Genomic DNA, 22138 nt, shown 5'->3' with positions numbered 1-22138 from the left:
TCCGAGCCCCTCCCGGATGGCAGAACTTCTCACCCTATCTCTAAGGGAGAGGCCAGCCACCCTTCGGAGGAAGCTCATTTCTGCCGCTTGTATCTGCGATCTCATTCTTTCAGTCACTACCCACAGCTCGTGGCCATAGGTGAGGGTAGGGACGTAGATCGACCGGTGAATTGAGAGCTTCGCTTTTACACTCAGCTCCCTCTTCACCACGACGGACCGGTGCAGCGTCTGCATTACTGCAGCTGCAGCCCCAATCCGTCTGTCGATCTCCGGCTCCCTTCTCCCATCACTCGCGAACAAGACCCCGAGATACTTGAACTCCTCCACTTGGGGCAGGATCAAGGGAATGGAAAACAGGAGGGAGACACAGCTGGGAGAGATTAGGGCTAACGAGACAGGGGAGCAAAGCTGGACACACTAACATAAGACACAATCCTTCAAAATAAAACAGGAAAAAATAAACCACTAAACAAAGACGCAGACTGAGAGGCAGAATATAACACATGGCTCTCAAACAATACATGGGACCACAATTCCTTAAACACGGATAAACAGAAACATGAAACTCTAATCATCATCATCATCATCACCACCATCACCAATACAAGCGCTACAAGAGAATAAGAAAACAATCCATAATGAAAAAACACACCAAAACATAACAACTCAAAATACTGGGTCAAACTGACCCAGAACCGTGACACTGAATAGATTAAAGGAGAGAAGCGCCTGGGAAACTACGAAACGTACAAACCTGTTTCCAAAACAGTTGGGCTGCTGTGTAAATGTAAAAAAAAAAACCAAAATGCAGTGACTGAAAATCTCTTGAACCCATATTTTATTAACAATAGAACACAGAAAACTTTTAAAATGTATAATTTTAAGAAGAAAATTAGGACTTTTTAAAAAATTAAATGGCATCAATATATCTCATAAAGTTGGGACAGGGAAACAGCTGCTGGACTTTTGGGAGAGGAATGTTGTCCCATTCTTGTTTAATTGAGGATTCTAGCTGCTCAACAGTCCTAGGTCTCACTTTTTTTTTTTATTTCATGATGCTCCAAACATTCTCAGTTTATGCTGGACTGCAGGCAGGTCAATTCTACAGGGTGGGCCATTTATATGGATACACTATATAATAAAATGGGAATGGTTGGTGATATTAAAGTCCTGTTTGTGGCACATTAGTATATGTGAGGGGGCAAACTCCTCAAGATGGGTGGTGACCATGGTGGCCATTTAGAAGTCGGCCATCTTGGATACAACTTTTGTTTTTTCAATAGGAAGAGGGCCATGTGACACATCAAACTTATTGGTAATGTCACAAGACAAACAATGGTGTGCTTGGTTTCAACGTAACTTTATTCTTTCATGAGTTATTTACAAGTTTCTCTTTGTTCACAGCCATTGACATGTCGAAGAGGTTAACACATGAGGAGCGGATCGAAATTGTGTTGATATCTGGTGAACGCAGTAACCGGGTCATTGCAGCAGATTTCAATGCAAGATACCCTACGAGACCACCCATCTCCCATGCTACAGTTAGCAAACTGCTTGCTAAGAAACTGGTTCAGTGTTGGATTTGCCAAAATGCGGACGCAAGAAAACTGTCACTAATGAAGAAACATCAGTGGCTGTCCTAGCTTCATTCAACAAGAGTCCACAGCGTAGCACTCGTCGCATGTCACTGGAGAGTGGCATTAGTCGAACATCCCTTCGGCAGATATTAGCCATTCACAAATGGCAACCTTACAAACTCCAGCTGCTGCAGCATCTCAACGAGGATGACCCAGATCGGCGCACAGAATCTGCAGAATGGGCAAAACAAAAATTGGAACAGGACCCTCAGTTCACGCAGAAGATTTTGTTCAGTGATGAGGCAAACTTTTATGTGAATGGTGAAGTTAACAAACAAAACCACCGCTATTGGTCTGACACTAACCCACATTGGATGGATCCCTCCAAGACTGTTGGAACAACAAAAGTGATGGTTTGGTGTGGTATATGGGGTACAACGATAGTGGGTCCATTCTTCATCAATGGAAACCTCAAGGCCACTGGATATTTGAAATTGCTACACGATGATGTGTTTCCCTCTTTATGCACTGAAGCTGGCACGTTCCCTGAGTTTTTCCAGCAAGATGGAGCACCACCACATTATGGGTGCCAGGTCCGAGCATTCCTAGATGAACAGTTTCCTGGAAAGGGGATTGGTCATCGTGGGCCAGTTGAATGGCCCCCAAGGTCTCCCGATCTGACCCCCTTAGACTTTTATCTTTGGGGTCATCTGAAGGCATTTGTCTATGGTGTGAAGATACGAGATGTGCAGCACCTGAAACTACGGATACTGGATGCCTGTGCTGGCATTTCTCCTGCGGTGTTGCTATCAGTGTGTGAAGAGTGAAAGAAGAAGGTTGCATTGACAATCCAACACAATGGCCAGCACATTGAACACATTTTATAAGTGGTCAGAAACTTGTAAATAACTCATGAAAGAATAAAGTTACGTTGAAACCAAGCACACCATTGTTTTTCTTGTGACATTACCAATAAGTTTGATGTGTCACATGGCCCTCTTCCTATTGAAAAAACAAAAGTTGTATCCAAGATGGCCGACTTCTAAATGGCCACCATGGTCACCACCCATCTTGAGGAGTTTGCCCCCTCACATATACTAATGTGCCACAAACAGGACTTTAATATCACCAACCATTTCCATGTTATTACGGTGTATCCATATAAATGGCCCACCCTGTAGAAGGTTGCTAAGTATTGTCTTGGTGAGATATGTAAGGCCTTCTCTAAAAAAGACATTGACTGGACGGGAACATATGTTTATACCTTTCAGCATTGATGGTGCCTTTCCAGATGTGCAAGCTGCTCCAAAATTTCCTGTTCCAAGATTTTTGTTTTTGTTTTGTTTGTTTTGGGTTTTTTGCAGATTGGTGAACCTCTGCCTATCTTTACTTCTGAGAAACTCTGCCTCTCTAAGATGCTCTTTTTATACCCAATCATGTTACTGACAACTTTCCAGTTAATATTCTTGGGCAAGATACTAACCCCAAGTTGCTCTCCGATGCATCCATTGGTGTGTGAATGTTGGATAAGAAGCATTTGCGCATAGACAAAAGTGCTTGTATGAATGGGCTAATGAGGCAAGTGAGTGCTTTGAGTGCTCAGTGGAGTAAAAAGGCACTATATAAGAACCAGTTTATAGAAAATCATCTGTTAGAGTTAATCTTCCTCACAGTTCTCCTGATTATAATCACCTTTATAAACTTTAGGTGTAGTTCAGTGTCAGTCAGTCAGAAATGAAGAAATAGGCCTCAGAGCTCAGAGGGGTAAATTCTTTGTCAGATCTCTTGTTCACAGGTGTGAATGCTTTGTTTTATTTTGCTTGAATCAATAAAGATCATTTTATGTCCAACAGAGATTAATGTCACCTTTCTAACATTTTGGGCCTTTTTTCTCAAACGAAGATGAGACATTGAGAAAAAACATTCATCCGGCAGTTAATCAGCATTGAATGGTTTGCTGAGATGCCCATCTACAGTGCAGTTTTCTGCCATCATACCGTGACACTGTGATACTGTTTTCCCCAACCATCATTATTTGAACTGGGTTGTTTTGATGTTGTTTTCTATGGTTGTTTGTTTTCTTGAGTTGCTTCCAGATGTGAGAGCAAATGATTTCTTGTGGAATAGATCAAAACTCACATGAATGCATTTCATCCTCACCCACCAGGGAAACCACAGATAGCAGTGTGGTTTCTAGTGTCTTCTTTGGAAATTAGCTGATCAGAAAGGAGCTTTGGTTCTGATGGCTGCGCTCCTGTACAGATGCCAAGATGGAGCCGGAGCTGTATGTGGCCTCGGAGGAGAGATACTATGTGATGTACAGTAGAAAGCCAGACGGCGACTTTACACAGCATGTACTCTGTTTAATTAATGTGAGCTGAGGGGAGAAGTTTGCCAGAGAAACGAGGAGTTTCCCTGGAGAAACGTGCTACTGTGAGTGTGACAGGCTTTTCTGCTGAAACTGAATCATGCAGGAGAGCGTATGGCAGAGTCTGTTTCTATGACTCCGTGGGTTAAAACGCTTTCCAGGGGCACAGCTTCTAAATCAGTTCAGCTGCAGAAAATCTCCTTAAAATCTATGAGTGCTTTCTGTCTGTAAATGAGACACGGAGCTTCTTTTTCTTAAATCTGTAAAAAAGCAGCTTTTGCAGGCCTTAGCTGAGTTACAGCTGGGGCAGGGATCAAAATTTTTAAAAATGCTTTATAACCAGCATATTTGGGTGATGTGAGAGGAAAATTGGAAAGCCTCCACGTTTCCTGGGTTCTAGCTAATCCATAAAATCTCACCTGTCAGGCAGGTTCGGGCGCACCCCTTTGAACACCTCTTTGTGCGTGTCTTCCTTTTTTTTCTTTTACTGTATTTACTTCCTTCACGTCAGCTTTCAAGATCATTTAGAGATATTTCTTATCACTGTTGTGCTGATGATATTCTGTTTTATATCACTTTTTAAACCTCAGTGAGTTAATCAAGTTTTAATTGTACTGAATTGTTTGAATTTTATAAAATCTTGGATGTCAGTTTAACGAGAATAAAATAGAGATCTTTATTGCAAGCCTGGTCCACCCAAGTCCTTAGAAGTCTGAGTTCACCCTCCTTTTATTTTAACCCATCCACCAGGGATACATTTTGACATCCTATTATATCCAAATCTGAGATGGAGATTGTTTTTCATGCTCGTCCTTGACCACTGGAACTCACCAAACCTCCTCGGAGTGTCTCTAGCTTTGGTTCCTCATCAGATCAAATGTTCCCGTGTCACATCTCTGCTGATCTCACTGCGCTGGCTCCCCATCAAGTTTAGAATTAAACTCAAATTTCTGGTGTTATGTGCCTGGCAAAATATATATTAGTAAACTTTTGCAACGATATGTCACCAGCATCTTCTGATCAGCGGTTATTTGCCATTCCCAGATCTTACCTAAAAGCTGAAGAAGGTGACAGAGCCTTTGTATTTTGTGGCCCCCACTCTCTCAAACCCTCTGCCCTCCAGTCTACGATCTGTGAGCTCTGTGAACTCAAAAAGCAGCTGAAGTCCCATCTTTTTAAAATAGTGTTTGGGTAAAATTTCATTCCACATTTATTTATTTTTTTGTTGTTGTTAATTTTATTTTGATCCAAAACACCTTGGGATATCTTAAAGGGTGCTATTAAATAAATTTACTTACTTACTTCCTGCTTTTTGGGCATCATTTATAGAATTCCAGTAACCTACTAATCCAGGTCTTGTATTTCCTCAGTTTGTCATGGAATAAAGAGGGAACAAGCCTTACTTGGCCATGAAGCTTTTTACAAGTTGCTATGTCACTAGTTGCTATGCTTGCCATCAAAGATTGTTCATCCACCTGTTTTCCAAATAAGTGTCCTGCAGTTTTTCCACACTTGACTCTAGTTTAGCCTTCTGTTATATCACCTTATTCATCTGTCTGTTTTGTGCAGTGCTTTCAATTTGATTTGCATTTGTAATTAAACTTGGCTCCACCCTTCTGATTCCAGGCAGGAGATGCTGCTGAACGGGCCATGGGTGGGGCTCAACTCTCACTGCTTAACCTACAAGGAGTACACGTTTTTTAAGCCATATGAAACAGCAGTAGTACAAATAAAAAAGGAGATGAAAAACAAAAGAATCGATCGATCTTTTTTCCCCTCTTTGGTTTATTGTGCCACTGATGAAGTCCACAGAGATGATGCGTCAGTGAAAGGGAGAGAGCGATGGCTGAGCCACAGAGCGAGCTAGAAAGTGATCGAGATGAAACAGAGAACTAAGAAATTTCTGCTTCTAATAAAAAAGAAACAGATTGGCCGTAAGCGAGCAGAATAAAATAGATGGAGGCGAGATATTACCTAGTGCCTGTTTCTATAAACAGAAACACAAGTAAGACATTTTTCTAAAGTCACCTGTGTAAAAACAGCGATCACTGTATCAGAAGAGTCAGCTGAATACTATTCATTGCAGGAAAAACACAAATAGTGCTGTGGCTCTACCCATCAGGATTTGTGCTGTCTGTAGTGTTAGCTGTCTTTTGTTTATTGCCTGTTTTACTATAAATGGCTATTTTCTTGCTTGTTTTCTATAAGGTTTACCTCTGGGGCTACCCACCATCACCTGAGAGGAATTACTTTCATTTTGTCTCATTTCCCTCCTGTTTTTCAGTCTATGCTGTATAGACCATCATGCCTTCCTTTTTACTCTTATCAAGATAATTGTTGAAGCTCCTCTTGTTTATTTGGATTTATCATTTTTATCTTATTTATTCCAGTATTTCTATTTATGCTTTCCTTTTGGCCTTTAATTTCAGCCCAATAAAAGGCTTGTTTTTTGTTCAAGTTTGTCTTCATGTCGGCCTTCTCCACACATAACGTTTTAGGCACACATGACATAACATAATTTCATGGATATTTCACCTCACTTTAGTTTTATTTAAACAGTACCAGCTCACAGCAAGAGTCATCTCAAAATGCTCTGTACTTTGGAGTAAAGAACCTACAATAACACAGACAAAACCCCAACAATCAGACGATCCCATACGAGCAACGAATAAGACCATACGAATGAATAAGACCATATGAATATGGTCTTATTCATTATGAATATTATTCAATATTCATTATTATTCAATATTCAATATTGAATTCAATATTCAGTCAATATTATTCAATATTATACTTATTCAATATGAATAAGACCATACGAGAAACAGTTGGCGACAGTGGGGAGAAAGAACTCTTATATACTGTACTCCCATGTATGTTTGCACATGTTTCAATAAAATGCAGTACCTATTTCCTGTTTTCCTAACAAATAAATGAGGGGTGGCTCAAGACTTTTCCAGAGCACAGTAAGACACAAGAAAATCTACTGTAAAAACACGTTTTAAGATTGTATGTAGTATTGACTAAGGCAATGGTGATTATGATTTTTGCTGTAACCAAGAAGTTTTAGTGCTGTGTTTCTTCCTACCGCAGCTTTAAGTGGATGGAGGCTTTTGCAGTGTTGAGTGTCTCTAACCTTCACTGTAATTATTAACCTGCTGGCTACTTAGCATCTAGAGCGTTACCAGCAATTCGCCAGCAAAGTCAATCCAGACTTTGTAGTACTACAAATTTTCAGTTCGGTAGGAGTATTTTATGGTTAACTCATTGTCTGTGTATTCAGCTAATGATAATAGAGCATGTCTTTTTTTAAAAAAGAATAGTATTACCTGTGTATTTGAAACAAAACCTCAACAAGCAAAAATAATGTTGTGAAATAAGCATCAACAAATCATTTGTAAAAAAAAAAATAAAAAGGATTTTCTGATGCACGAAAGCTAAAAAACATCCCCTCTTTTAAAAAGTTTGACTTACTTTGAAAGTTCATTTATTTATCTTTTTAATACTTCCATATCAATGATGGCAATCAGCCACCCATTCTGGATGATTAATTCATAGTTTAATTTATTCTCTTGTTCTGGTTTCTCCTCTGTGTGGATTTCTTATTCTTCTCTCATTTTAAGCTGATTTGATTTTTGATTTTTGTTGTTGTTGTTATTGTTGTTGTTTTTTACTAAATTTAATTTCCTCACATGAAACTAAACAAACTGGTCAGGGTGGAGATTTTTGACAGTGCATCCATCACTCTGCTCATTACAGACTTAATTACACTGAAATTCCTTCTTATTAGCCAGCAACGTCGCATTTCAGAGGCGCTGATTGAGTGACTGAAATCTTCATGAAACAGTCGAAAGGAGGTTATGGATGGATGAATGGATGGATGGGTGTGTGGGTGGTGGAGAAAGGACAAAGCAGAGATTAGTCATCAGTGTGGAGTTTGGTCAGAGGGGTGGCGAACAGATGGATGGACGGATGGAGATCTCTCCGCTCTATGTTTAGCCCTGTGTCAGATTTCTGCTTTAATGGAGATTCCCTCTGTGATATCTGCTGCAGAGGTGGCTTGTTTGTGTCGTCATGTAGTCAATACTCAGGCGGACTTTGTATAGATTAAAGGTGAAGCAGAAGAAAAGCCTTGGGATTTAAGAAAATAGCAAAATAACACTGACATTTACCTAAAGGGTCCTTTTGCACAGTTTCATTGTCGCTTTCCTGCTGTGTGATACTGACATCCTCCTTATAGATGGTATTTTTTTTTGTTTCCTCCGGCATTGGCCTCAAGTCGTAGCAAAAACAGAAATACCACAGTGGGCAGTCGTCTTCTCTGCTAGATGCAAAAACACTCCCACCAGGAAACACCAGAAGCTTGAAACACAAAAAAAGAAAATAAGTAGTTCAACAACACCAGAAAAGATTGATGTTATTTGATGCTGTTATCTGTAGAAATATATATGGCGTGGGCTCACAAAGTGGCTTGCAGATGTGCATTTGTATGTGCAGCTTTGGTTGTTTGCCATTTATTGGAACGATGTATTAAAGCAGCAGTAGCCGGTGTGACTGGGCCTCCTACTGCATGCATGTCTAAGGAGGCTGAGATCTGCACACATCATAACTCGCAAAAATTTCTTATTGGTTTCAAAACTTATTTGCTATTTTTTTATATTAATCACAGTTTACAATATAAACATAGCACTGTAAAAAATTAACCTCAAAACTTGCAACTGAGACTTTTATCTCAGCAGTAAAATGTTTGATGAAGCCATAGATCAAGGGAGAAGTTTGCCCATTTTCTTACAGGCTTTTTCTTTAATCACACCACATGAGTCGCCCCCTGCTGGACATTAGGAAGAATGTAGCTTTAAGGCTGTGGCTTAAGCCATTTGTATTTACAACTCAATGCAGTCTACTGATGCTGACAAAATATGAGTTAAAAATGAAGGTTAAATGTTTAATTTGTGAGCACTGAACAAAAAAACAAAAAGCCTATATGAAAGAAGCAATTGCAGAAGCTTTGCCGCTAATCTACCCGACCTCTAATGACAATTAGGTCACAAACTTTTTGGGCTGATGGAAAATAACTCTGCTATTCTTATCTGAACCGACCCACGTGCCATACCCTGTTCTAAGGCTTTGTGTTTATCAGAGCTGCTGCAAACGTCTGTGGGATTTTGAATGCCGTTTCTGACATTGGAAGTTTCATTTTGTCACTCGAGAGCTGAGAAAGCTATTAAAGTCTGAATTTTTATTTGTCCTGACAGCTCAGACGGTGGAAGCTAAGTTGGTGGGCACGCAGGCAGTACGCTGCATGACAATGTGCATTTTCTCAAGTTATAAATGGGTACTGTATAGAGGATTATATAAATCCTTAATGAATATCCAACTCAAACACATAAATAAACAGAGCAGAGCGAGTAGCTTCACGTCTGCAGCTGTTTACTGCCTCGCAACAGATTAAGCCCGGGAAAAGGTCAACTGTAACGTACACACATGCACACAGATCCATCCGGACTCTTAGCAACACAATATTGATGTCCAACACAATGTAGCTCTCTGTCCCAGGGGGTTTCCCTGCCTCATTTCTGGCTCTGTTTGAGTCCTGCAATTAAAAAGAAAAAAAAAAGAGTTTTACAGAAACGCAAATGAGTTCATGTTTGTCTTTTTGCTTGTAGTGTGACAAACTGGAACTGATAACCCTATTTAAGGGTTCTTAAAGTCTTGAAACAGCCATCAAAGGTTAGGAAAACGTGAAGAACTGACAGAAATAGTCAGTTTTATAGGCTGGTTGTCTTTGAATTCTTATGCATCTTCTAAATTTGTGTCTGCAGGTTGCTTGTTTGAGAAGAAGCTGTGTCCCAGAGATCAGCTGTGCAATGATGGTGAGTATCAGCTCTTTAATCCAAGTTCATACAACACCTTACACCCGTTAGATCAGTTACTGTTCTGTTCAATTCTTTTTATTTATATAGCGCCAAATCACAACAGCAGTTGCCTCAAGGTGCTTTATATTCATATAAATGGAGTTTCATAGGTTTTGCAGCTCTTTGGTTCAAAAGGGTTTATCACAAAAGTCTGGACGATGTGGAGTTGGGGCAAAATTTCACTGCAATATCTCATCATCTTCAAGCTGGGCTGGAAAATGCAGAAGTACCAAAAAACTGCAGGTCCTCTAACAGCCACTTGAGGCCACCACCTAAAGTGAGTCAACCCCCATAGACCCCCATGTTAAATTGTCCAACTTTACAGGAAACAGGTTTGGATACATTCTTTCTTCATAGCAACATTGCACTGGGTGATTTTTTTAAAAGATTACTTATAATCCTCCACTTTGAATTTTATTAAGGCTTAAAGTCACTCTTTGATTGACAGGTGAGTGTTGACACAGGCGGCTGTAGCTTCTCGCTGTCTGCTTGTTGATACAGACGGTCCAAAATCTCTGTGCTGCTGTTTTGGTGAGTGAAATGGTAGAATTTTATTGATCTGTATTTAGAGCAATGCTGAGGCACGGCCACTGATAGATCCAGAAGAACCTACTGGAGACATTATATATACATACTGTCTTGTGTGGAAGTGGCAAGAGTTCCTGGGGAGCGTGGAACACCTGCTCACCTTCAGATAAGATAATGGATGAACATGTCGCACCAATTAGCTGTTATCTGTGTCCAAGCATTGTATCAATATAGTCTATGAATCCAGCTCACTAACCAAGTTAATTAGCCTTCACTGATAACTTAGCACTCCATGCTCTCTGGTGGCCAGAACACTAACTTTGACTCTTTGAGAAACCAACAGGTGATGAAATCTTTTACTTATATCAGGTCACTGTATTTCCAGTTGTTATCCCATAAATCAAAACTGTGCAACATTATGAAGAAGTAACAAACTCGTTCTCTTATACGTAAAAGATTGATTTCAGGTCAAAGCTGCTGTTCTGCAGTTTGAGATTCATATTTCTATTTACGGTGCTGTGTTTTCACTTTCAGCACTTTCACTTTATCTTAATGTAGAGTATTATTGTACTTCCACTTTCAACATGAATACTGTGAATACTAAATAAGTTCCTTTACTTTAAACTCAGACACTACAAATTTAAAACTACAAACCCAGTCTTGTTTTAGTTAAAAATGAAGCTAGACTGTTTCAGCTTGTAGGTCTTAATGTTTTCATCGTTTCAAAGTTTTTAAATTCTTAATACATAACTTGACCCGCGAAGGCTGCTGTTATTTTGCATTGCATTCTGGGTCGCTGATGTAAACTGGTGGCATTTCAAAGCTACGCTCACAGATCTGCTATTTCTTGGGGACGGGAGTTTACATGCATCCATGAACATAATCAGTGATCCATGGTCGCCTACACGGTATTGAAAGTCCAACTTTAAGTCATCAGATACAATCCTATTAAAGGAACATTTTGGATACTATAAATACTGCTACTAATAAAAAGAATACTTAGAGTATTAAATTGTTAATAAACAATCAGAATATTCCCTAAAGTACATCATTAATTTTTGTAATGAAACTCAGATAAAAGGCATGTTTACCAGGACAAACCATCGTGGCAGTGGCCAGTCTATATTTATTTATTTATTTTCATAATTCTTTTTAATTCTTCTGCTTGGGTTACCTGACCCTTTAAACATCCAGTTTTTTCCACGAGTTAAATTAGAGCTCAAACTTCCTCCTCAGTAGGGAGCTCATATTTACGATAACCTGAATGCAGCTTAATGGGAATAGTAAATTGAGTGAAAGTGAGTGATCCCAGCAGGCTCCCGTTACCGCGGCACGCTTCAGGAAGCTCTGGCACGTCCCCTGTCCATCACGCAGCCTGGAGCCCATCAGATGTCACGCCTTTGACGGCTCTGCTTATAATCGCTCGCTGGGTTTCCTGTTTCCTCCATGCCTTTTCAAACGTTTTGAGGTTGTCATTACGAGAGCAGGCACACGGGCGTGCACCTGAAAGGGGCGCCTGCATTATTGATGGCATGTTACCCCTTCCTCCCTGAGGATGTTTTGTTCCTTGTTTTTACCTTGAGGTGGAACATGCCGTGCCAAACATTTGATGAATCCAAGAACGAGGCTTTGTGAGAACACACAGCTCGTTTTCTCAGCCTGGCACATCTGAACTGAATATTCACGTAATTGAAATAATTTCAAGACCTTTGGGGGGAAAAAAGAACAAATCTGATGGATTTAAACATGTTTAAAGTTATTCTAGACTGCTTAATGATTTTCATTTTTTATGTCCTTCAACATTTGCAGTTTGGAATAATGATTACGAATCAATTTGCTACCAAACTTCATTCAAAAATCCTCTCATTTTGTGTGTCTGACCATTTGTAGTCTTACAACATTAAGATTCATCAAAAATGTAGGAGTCTTCAAAAAAAAACACCCACTTTGAAGGTCCTTTTTTTGAAGATGTAATTATTTCAGCCTGTGTCATCATGTATAAGAGGAAAACACCCAGACTGCATTTTAAAAACAGCCCATTTTATGTGCTTAAGCATCTGTAAACACACATTTCCAGACTTCATGAAGATGCACAAAATTATTTCTGAATACATCAAAAGTGACTCACCCCAGTGGTTTCATTTTGGTGCTTTTTCTTGTGAAGATGCATAAAATAGTTAAAAATGAACAAAATAACCCATTTGGTGTGTCTTTATTAAACACCTACAGTTTGTGTTCACCATCTGGAGGGTTTGAATAAAACAGGTTTAGCTCCATTCTGAGGTAAAAGGATTGCAGAAGGCATCTGTAATCTGTGCAGAAATGGCCAGACTGAATTTTGCACACTGCCCATTTTGTGTGCTTTCCATCACATATCCATGCCTCAAAACGAATCTTCACCCAAACTGTGCTCACAATATTTTCTTATGCATAAAAATGATCATTTCTGTGTCCATAGACGTGCAGTATTTAGAGTGTACAAAAAGACATCTTTAAAAGCTTTAATCATTTCTAATCTGGGCTAAAATGCTTGAATAACACACACACACACACACACACACACACACACACACACACACACACACACACACACGTTCTCTAGATTTCATTCATGAAAAGGTCATTTTGAGTTTTTCTTATGAGGTCAGATGAAAATATTTCGCAGTAAAGTAATAAAGTGATGCAGACTGAAAGACTAAAAATAGGGTTGAATGTTGTCAGTGCATTAGCATTAGCGCACCCTGGGTTGTTTAATTGTCCTTAACAAAGTCCCGGTCCTGGGTTTGAATCCAATGTCAGTCTGCCTGGGTTCTTCGTGTGTACCTGAAAAGAAAGGTTTGTTAGGTTAACTGGTGATTCTGAACTGGCGATCTGTCCGGAGTGGCCGCTGCCTTTCAGACACTTGTCCTGGATTGCATAAGCGAGAGTGGATGGATGGAAAAAGACACACTGTGTGCAACTTCTGCTGTGTGTAAATAAAACAAGCTGCAGTCTCGCCAAAAAACAATAGAAGCTTTATTCATTTGCTGTCTGAGTTTTCACAGCAACTCCAAGCCAGTATAATCCTAACTAGTTCTGGTTAAGTGGCTGCATAAATGAGGGTGGCTGTTTCATGAAGGGCGACCGACATCAAATCAAAGTCAAATCAAACATGCAGATTGTCAAGAATGAGATTTCCATACCGGGTCATCAGTCAGGACATGGATTAATAATGACCGCTTTCAGTGCTGTGCTGGTGGAAACTGTGCACGTTAGGAGGTAGCGAGAGAGAAGGAAAGGAAAGAGTGTGGAGATGACAGTAGGGACTTGTGCTGGTAAAGGACGAGACCTAGAGCAGGCCCAAGGACAGGCTGGATTAATTCAATCCATTTCAATTTTATTTATATGGCACCAAATCACAACAACAGTCATTTCAAGTCACTTTATATAGTGATGTAAACACCCTACAATAACCCAGACAATCAAATTCCCCCCTTTGCGCAAGCACTTGGCGACAGTTGGAAGGAAAACTCCATTTTAACAGGAAGAAACATATAAGGAGAACCAGGCTCAGGGAGGGACGGTCATCTGCTCCAACCGTACTGCAACTGGTTGGGGGTGAGGAAGGGGAGACAGGATGAAAGCCAGAGATCAATAATTGCATCTCCTGGCTGGACTTGGAAAGCCTCTGTTCTGATTAGGCTGCTGCCCCCACAACCTGGATAAGTGGTAGAAAAAGGATGGACGGAAAAGCTTGAATGCAGATTTGTGTCCTTAAACATCTGCAATATGTTTTCAGTCTCTGTAGTGATGAAATCAAAGAAAAGTGTTTCAAGACTCTAAAAATAGACAGACTGCTTTAAAGCTTTGATCATGTTTGTTTAAAAGCTTCAATGGGAGAGAACATTTCACTGCACTTAAACATCTGTAGTTGTGCATTTTGAGTTTACTAAATGTGATTCAGGACTGTGTAAGACAAAGACATCTTTTGTAGCTTTAAGTATTTGTAACTTGTGTTACACTTCTTATCTTGTAACATCTGTAATCTTAAAAAAGAAAAAACTTCACCCATGTAACTGCCTGCACCTCTGCAGATGTCACCGTTCAATTTGAGCAGCTGATGGATGTTTGTGAGTGTTGTGCTGAAGGATGAGTGTAAAAATTATTTTTCTATGAGCTGCGTCAGTTGGGCAATAAGATTTACAGGAAGTGAGGGAAGCGACGTCAAGATGGAGAAAGAGATGAAGATAAACAGAGTAATGCAAGAGGAAAAGAGTAAACGAGGTCTCCCTCCGTCAGACGGCTCCCAGCCAATCGCAGGTCGATTGGCTGAGAGCCGTCTCTATGACAACAGTGACATCACTTGCCTGACGACCGTGTGTCTCCCTTGTGTGTGTGTGTGAGATGGAGACAGAGGTGATGACTCACCACAGCCCACACTCACACACAAAACCACCACCACAGTGAGTGTGTGTGTATGAAGCCAAGTGTGTGTTTGTGTGTACACGTGTGTGTGCATGTGCTGTGTTCGTGTTTACATGCATTACATACAGCATGTGTAGTGTAAATTATTGATGAGCGCTCATACTGCTGCTGCTGTCCTGGTAAACTCAGAGCAGTTGCTTGTTTTTGTTCTTCTCATTCTTCTTCTACAAGGAAAGAAAACAGCATTTAAACTGCAAAGTACGGTGGCCCTGAGGGCTCAAAACAAACCCAGCTGAGAAAAACACAAGCTAAGAAATCTGAAGTGAGAAAATTGCAAAATGCTGAAGCATTGAAAGAATGTTTAACCCGATGTAGCTTCTGGGTGTGAACGGACAAGCAATGCTGAAGTACCTTAAACCTACATTCTTTTTAATGGTCAGCAGGTCAGTCCTCTGGTCCATGGGTACCAAACTGGACTATGTGACGGGAAGGAGCCCACAAAATTTCACCTTTATATTAGTCACCATGGTAGGGGTTTTTAGGGCTAGAAGTGAACATATTTGGGCAAAACAGCCAACATTGGCTCTCACAGTAATCCATGCTGTAAAGCTACTTTTGGCTGTTCCTTTATAATGGAGTTTTCCCTTCCCATTGTCACCAAGTGCTTGCTCATAGGGGGCAACTGATTGCTGGGTTTACATCTGTGTCATTGTAGGGTCTTTGCCTTACAAGCCAAAGAACATAGAGGAGACTGTTGTTCTGATTTGGTGGTATATAAATAAAGCTGAATTGAATTAATTTATTGAGTCTATGGGGATTGACTGGCTTTTGGAGCCATGCTGACGCGGACATTGAAGAACTGCTGGTTTCATTTTTCATGGGTTCTTCCATTGCCCTGCCTCTTCAGTAAGTTCAGTTTAGTAGATCTTTGCTGACAGACAAACAAACCACCTTATGGCTCCTGCTTTAAAAATGCACAAACATTTTTTATGGTGTGTTGATATGTGGAGTTTTGTGGTTGCTGTCATGTTTGGCAACAGTAGAATCTCTTTCTGTGCAGATGGTTTGTTTGGACAGTGCCAGGCTCCTCATCAGGAACCCGTCCAGTATCAGGTGTCTGTACCCGTCCTGCACAAACTGCAGGAAGTCCTCAAAGACCTGATGGTTCAGGGTGAGTCTCTGAATACAGCGGCACACTTTTAATTCAGCTCATGTGCACTAAAACAGAGGGGGGAATATGGTTTCCTCTTTTATGTCTTCGTGATTATTGCATGTGTAACAATTTTTTGGCTCAGTATTAGTTTTTTTTATTTGTTATAATTGAGCTATATTTTGGGTATTTGCAAATATCCACGTCTACATTTGTAACAGCCAATAAATGCTCATTTGGTTCACCATAGCTGCAAATACCCCGTTAACATCACAGAGTCTCGCATAAATAAGTAAATAAATAACTATGCATAACAAATGTTAGGGAACTCTGTTTATGTGTTTGAAAGAAGGAAAATATCTGTCGATATATTGGATTGTTTTTAACAATCACCACATATCAGTATTACCATTGGTCTAAAAAAATCCTCTGTTAATTGGGATTTATTTCTTGTATTTTGCTTTCTGTGGCCATCGGTTCTGGTTATTTTTGTCTTAAAGTCATCACTTTTTGTCATTAAGTGGTCTTTTTTTTCTTTTTGTAGTCCTTTTTTGTCCATTTCATGTAGCTTTGCCATTTTTAAAGTTATTTGGGGCTTTTTTTGGTGCTTTGTGCTAATTTTGCCCTTCCTCATCTTGTCTCTCTTTATATTTACAGATTGTTTTTCTGGTGGTTTAGTATCTTTTGTGGTCATGTTGTAGTCATTTTATGTCATTTTTACACATTTTTTCTCTATCTGTATTAATTTGGCATCTGCAAGTGGATGTTTGATCTTTTTTGTCATCATTTTTGCCTTTTGCCTTCATTTTGTATTATGCTGTGATTATCCTTTGGTTCTTTTTAGTAATTCTGCATCTTCTAGTCACCTTTTGGACATTTTGTGTCATCACTTTTTGTTCTTTAATGGTTTCATTTTGTTCTTTTAGCAATTCTTGCTCCCTCATTGCAGTTGTTTTTTTCTTTGTGCTGTCACTCTTGGTGATATTTCTACATGTGGCTGCACAGGTCTTAACTGGAAGGACGACATGACCCAGGCAATCATCAGCCGAGAGCTGAGCCAAGTTCCCACCGTTGAAACCCACTCTAAACTTAATGAGAAGTCACCCAAACTGTAAGAAGAGCTTTACTATCATTAAAAATGGGAGGGTAGCATCTTAGACAAGACTGAGCTGTTTTATTTCTTAGGTCCTCCAGGTTGCTGGGCCCCAGTCCACAGAGGGATCAGGGTCCTGAAGATCAAGCTGACCCCAAGATGATGCAGCAGTATGTGGACTACATGGTCCTCAACCCCTCCCGGTCTTCTGTCCACATGCAGACACCCCTGCTGGACCCATACACCTACCACAAGGTGGGAGGAATGTTCAGACAAACACTTCAAAATAGTTTACTGAAACCCTGCGGCAATATTTTATTATGCAGGGAGAAATCCCCAATGTGCCGGACACGTTTAAACCAGAACATCTCTGAAAGCAATACATTGTTATTCTACTTTTGTGTTTCTCTGCCCCCTAGTGGCCAAAGCAGCACATGTCTGTTGTGTGTGTGTGTGTTGTTGCAGCAGCAGTACGGCTACCAGGAGGAGGAGGAGCGCTCCCTCAACTCTCTGGATGATAACCCGGCCCTCCCGCTCCATCCCTCCTCCTATCGCTCCAGATCTCGAGGAAGTCCTCTGGACCGAGACCGGCAGCTCCTCCAGGATCTAGTGTCCTTTTACCTCACTTCTCCTTCCTCCTCTTCTTCTTCCTCTTCCTCACCTGTTCAGTCTCTTCCCCGCCACAGAGGAGCAGTAGCAGCAGCAGCTGGCCTCCCATCCTCACTGTCCTCCTCATCTTCTTCCTCCTTTTTCCCGGAGCTGGACTTCCCTCTGGACTATGGTGAGGACTACGTTTCCCAGGTTGCACAGCAGGACCCAGCAGAGAAGAAGGCACAGGATGAGTACGATGCCCTGTCAGAACTGGATGGTGAGCGAGACGAGAAAAGAAGACAAGTCATTATTTCTTTTGTCCATCGTGTTTATTTTTTGTGTATTTCTTTTTTAAATATTGTGTGTGTGTGTGTGTGTGTGTGTGTCTTTCTGCTCACTTTTTACTCTTTTTTTTCCCTTTTTCAGGGAAATGTTTGTAAATTTTTACAATTTTTTTCATTTTTCATCCATCCATTGGGCTATCCATACTCCTGTTCCATCCCTCCAACTCTTTATTCAGTTCAGAGCCTGTCTCAGTCGTTATTGGGCGAGAGGCAGGATACATCCTGCACAGATCACGTGGCTGTCTCGGGGCTATCCATTATCTAACTTACATTTATTATAATGTAACCAAAGAAAGGCAAAACTTTGCTCTTGTGAAATGTAGCAGAGGAAAAAACTGATAGTTCACCTAATTAAAAAAATCCACAGTAGTAAAGCTGTGTTGAAGGCTGTTATCTGTAGATGTGTCCTTCAGTGGTTAAAGTGCTCTGTGCTGTATTCGTAGAGCGTTCACTGCAGAGACTGGCTCTGCTGCTCGATCACTACGGTCTCGACATGAAGGACTTGTCCCCCGAACAGAAAGAAGATCTGCCCGCCGCTCTGAAGCAGTTGCAGCTGGAGAGCTCCTACGCCCAAAAGGAATCCAAAGGTCGATCTTTTCACTTCACTAACATCACAAACTTCACTGCCTTCTTTAAAGCTGCAGACAGGCAACAACATCAACAGATATGCTGATCTTTGAAGGACACATTCGAAATTTGTACCTCCAATAAAGTAAAGATCCAATCAGATAAACAAACCTGTCCACCATTTGCATTTAAAGGGTTGAAAAAAAAGTCTCTTCAGCATGTTTTCTTTTTGTTTATTCTTCAGATAAATACGGGAACAATGCTGCTACAGGAAAGAAGGTAAATACGTTGCTTCCCACCATAAACGATGTGATGGTTTATCTGTTTATTAAAAAAAACAAAAACATATCAGAATACAGCAAAAACACAGTCGTGTACATTTTGCCTGTCAGTGCTTCACAGTCTCTGGTTGTCACATCAGAGCTAATCTCTTCTTGTTCAGGGGCTCAAAACGTTGCCTGCATTTAGAGAAAAATTAATCTAAGGCAATAATTTCAAGCTAAATTAATTTGTTTATAAATCTCATAAATCAACAAGTAAATAAGCAAAAATACTCCTTCATTATCTATTTCCAATCAAATGTGTTCATTTATCTTCTTCTATCAGGTCTCAGAGGGCTCAATGGCCTATAAAATGTCTGCCCAGGAGGCTCCACCCTCCAACGCCAAGCCTCCGACACCAGAGGGAGTCCAGAAAGAGGCAACACCCACCACAACAGTCAATCAGGACAAACTGGGGAAGAAGGATCCAGTAGGTCAGGTGGACGAATTTGGCTACATCGTCACCAATCAGAGGTATGCTTCCTGAGTGTCTGGCCAATCAGGACGCCTGAAGGTGTGAGTGGACAGACATCTCGTTATGTGTTGCTTTCATGTTTGTGGTGAAAGGAGTCCACATGCTGCTCACTAATGTGGACGCAGCAGGACAACTAATGCTGAAGGACAAACACTGAAAAATGGAAGAAAAGGATAGAGACACGGGTGTTGAAATAAAAGGAAGGAACTAAAGGAAAGAAGACTGGAAAGAAATAATGAAAGATAACTGAACGAATAAAGAAAGAAAGAAACAGTAGAACAGAAAAGAAATGAAAAGAAGAAGTGGAAAGGAATGAAAGAAGGAGCGAAATGAAGAAACTGGAGTGATGAAATTTAGAAAAGGAAGAAAATAAACAAGAATGAAGGAAAAAAGGAAAGAAAGGAAAATGACCGAAGAAAGCAAAGAAGGAAATGAATAAAAGATATCTGTCCATCCATCTGCCTTTCATCCATTCACCACCAGTCTTGCAATCCATCAGTCTGTCTTTCCACCCATCTGTCTGCTTATCCATTTCAGGCTTGCAGTGGTGCTTCAGCCAGTCCTAGTCGTTAGGGCCAGAGGCAGGATACATCCTGGACAGATAACAGGGCTGTCCATCCATTAGTCTAAAATTTCTTGTAATGTGACCAAAGAAGGTTATTATTTGCTCCTGTGAAATGTAGCAGACAGTTCACAAAAACCATAATCTAATATATAGCAAAGTTGTGTTGAAGGCTATTATCTGTGACCTTGTCCTTAAGTGATTAAACTGCTCTGTGCTGTGAGAAAGAAGCAAAGAAGAAACTGATGACTAAAAGAAGAAAAGGCAGGAAGGAAACACTTGAACATACAAGGAGGGAAATAAAGGAAATGAAAAAATCAAGGAAGGAAATAAGTAAACACAGAGCAGTGTGAAAATGGAAGGATGTAAAAGAACTGACAGAAGGAAAATGGAAGAAAAGAAAGAAACAGAGGTATTAAAAAATGGAAAAAGGAAAACGAGGAAAGGGGGGAATGTATGTCAAGAGAAATTAAACCAAAAGGATTAACAGAGAAAACTGTGTTGAATAAACAACAAGGAAAAAAACTATAGGGAAGAAGACTAGAAAGAAGTAAGGAAGGCTTAATAAAATAAGTGAAGAAATAAAAAGGAAGGAGGTAAGAAAATTAAAAAGAATGAAGAAAGGAAAGAAACTGAGATATTGAAATTAAAAGAAGGAAAGACACCTAAAGACAGGAAGGAAGGAGGGAGCAAACGAAGAGGAAGAAAGTAAAAGCGCCGACCCTGAGCTCAGATCAGGAAATCAGAAGCAGAAGCTGATAAAGTGACTGTCAGATGGACTCAGATTCAGAGGTCAAAGGTCTTCTTTAAATCTTTGAACGCTGCTGTGTGTATGTGTGAGAGAGTGTCTGTTCATGTGTGTGTTAAAATGTGTGTGTTTTGTCAGCCCCCTCAGTCTGAACGACGGGGTGCGACTGCTGGAGCTGCTGTCGGAGAGGATCGGCCTCTCCACCAACTCCTTCATCAGAATCAGGTAGGAGCGAGGACGTCACTGCTCCTCAACCCGCACAAAAAATAAGAACGAAAAATCTAAAAGAAAAGGAGACGTCCTTTCTGGCTTCAGCCTCTGGATCCTCGCTCTTTGGTTCATGAGGTTCCCCAGACCTGGTGAAGCTGGACGGCAAGCTGCACTGACTTTCTGCTCGTGGAAGTGATTCTTTGACCTGCTTCTCCTCCTGCTCCTCCTTCTTCCTGACCCTGCAGAAAGTTCCGGCCTGCAGAAATCTCCTTCTTATCCAAGCGGATTTCTTTATTAACATCGGCATAAACTCCATGTCTTCACAAGATTTAATAAAATAGTAGCAGTTACAGTTTATTCAGGACATTTCAATGAACAACAGAAAAAAACCCCATTCAATTGAAGAAGTAATAAATGCAATAAAAAAATTAATATGCACAAAAATACGCCGCTGTACCTCAGATACAGGAGAACTGTAAGTAATTTTAATGAAATTGAAAGTAAAATACTGAGTTCATCCCAAAGAAACATCTCAAAGAGTCGTTATTATATTAAAATCGTTTCCATGTATCTGGATAAAGTAAATATTAGAGCAGGTTGCTGCTCTAGAATGAGTAAACATTCATTTTTACTTAAATTAAATTAAACATGAAAATATTGAGGACGCTGTTGCAGATTTTCGCTTCTTAGAAGAAAATGAGACTCGTTTAGAGAAGAACTGACCTGAGGAGATTTCTGCAAAGTGTCTGTAAAAAGTAAAAGTGCTCTTTGTTCTCCTGTTGCACAAACTATTAGATTAGGTAACTTATGTTCAGCTGGTGTTTTAATTCAGTGTAAAACTCACCTGCTGGGCATTCTCTGCCTCTCTGCAGTGTGGTCGGACCTGCAATCACCTTCAGGATCAGACCCAACGCCAAGAACCTGACAGCCGCAGATGTGGCCGACAAAGCTGGTACGCCACCTGTTCACTTTTTAGCGCTGCCCGCTGCAACGCTTCAGTTATTTCAGTGCTGTGTGTTCAATCAAAGCAGTCACAGAGGAGAAGACCAGGAAAGAAGGAAGGGGGGAACAAAATGGAAGGACAGAAGGAATAAGGGATGAAATTAAGGGACTAAGTAAGGTAGGATGAAAGGAAGGAAGAAACTGAGGAAGGGAGGGAGGTAGGAAAGATGGATGGCAGGAAAGAAGAAAGAAGGAAGGGAAGGAAGAAAAGATAAGAAAGAAGAAATGTTGGAAGCAAGGAGGAAGGGAAAAAGAACAAAAGGGAGAAGACAACGGAAGGA

At 40.4% G+C, this 22138-nt stretch overlaps 1 protein-coding gene across 2 annotated transcripts in view; it reads left to right on the top strand.

Annotated features, from left to right (window-relative positions):
* ptprnb (protein tyrosine phosphatase receptor type Nb) overlaps positions 1-22138 on the top strand; it is a 57237-nt gene that overhangs the window by 13704 nt on the left and 21395 nt on the right. Inside the window, exons 2-11 of one of the 2 annotated variants that reach the window (XM_026158533.1) lie at positions 9771-9821; positions 15856-15966; positions 16951-17056; positions 17131-17293; positions 17504-17906; positions 18417-18560; positions 18785-18819; positions 19147-19334; positions 20784-20870; positions 21728-21807. In XM_026158533.1, coding sequence (XP_026014318.1) covers positions 9771-9821; positions 15856-15966; positions 16951-17056; positions 17131-17293; positions 17504-17906; positions 18417-18560; positions 18785-18819; positions 19147-19334; positions 20784-20870; positions 21728-21807 — 1368 coding nt within the window. The remainder of the gene's footprint in view (positions 1-9770; positions 9822-15855; positions 15967-16950; positions 17057-17130; positions 17294-17503; positions 17907-18416; positions 18561-18784; positions 18820-19146; positions 19335-20783; positions 20871-21727; positions 21808-22138) is intronic. The other variant, XM_026158534.1, reaches the window with a different exon arrangement.

This window comes from Astatotilapia calliptera, chromosome 23, assembly GCF_900246225.1.
Source record: "Astatotilapia calliptera chromosome 23, fAstCal1.2, whole genome shotgun sequence".
Taxonomy (NCBI): domain Eukaryota; kingdom Metazoa; phylum Chordata; class Actinopteri; order Cichliformes; family Cichlidae; genus Astatotilapia; species Astatotilapia calliptera.
Note: the sequence above shows the minus strand (reverse complement) of the source record. Positions and strands in the feature narration are given on the sequence as shown.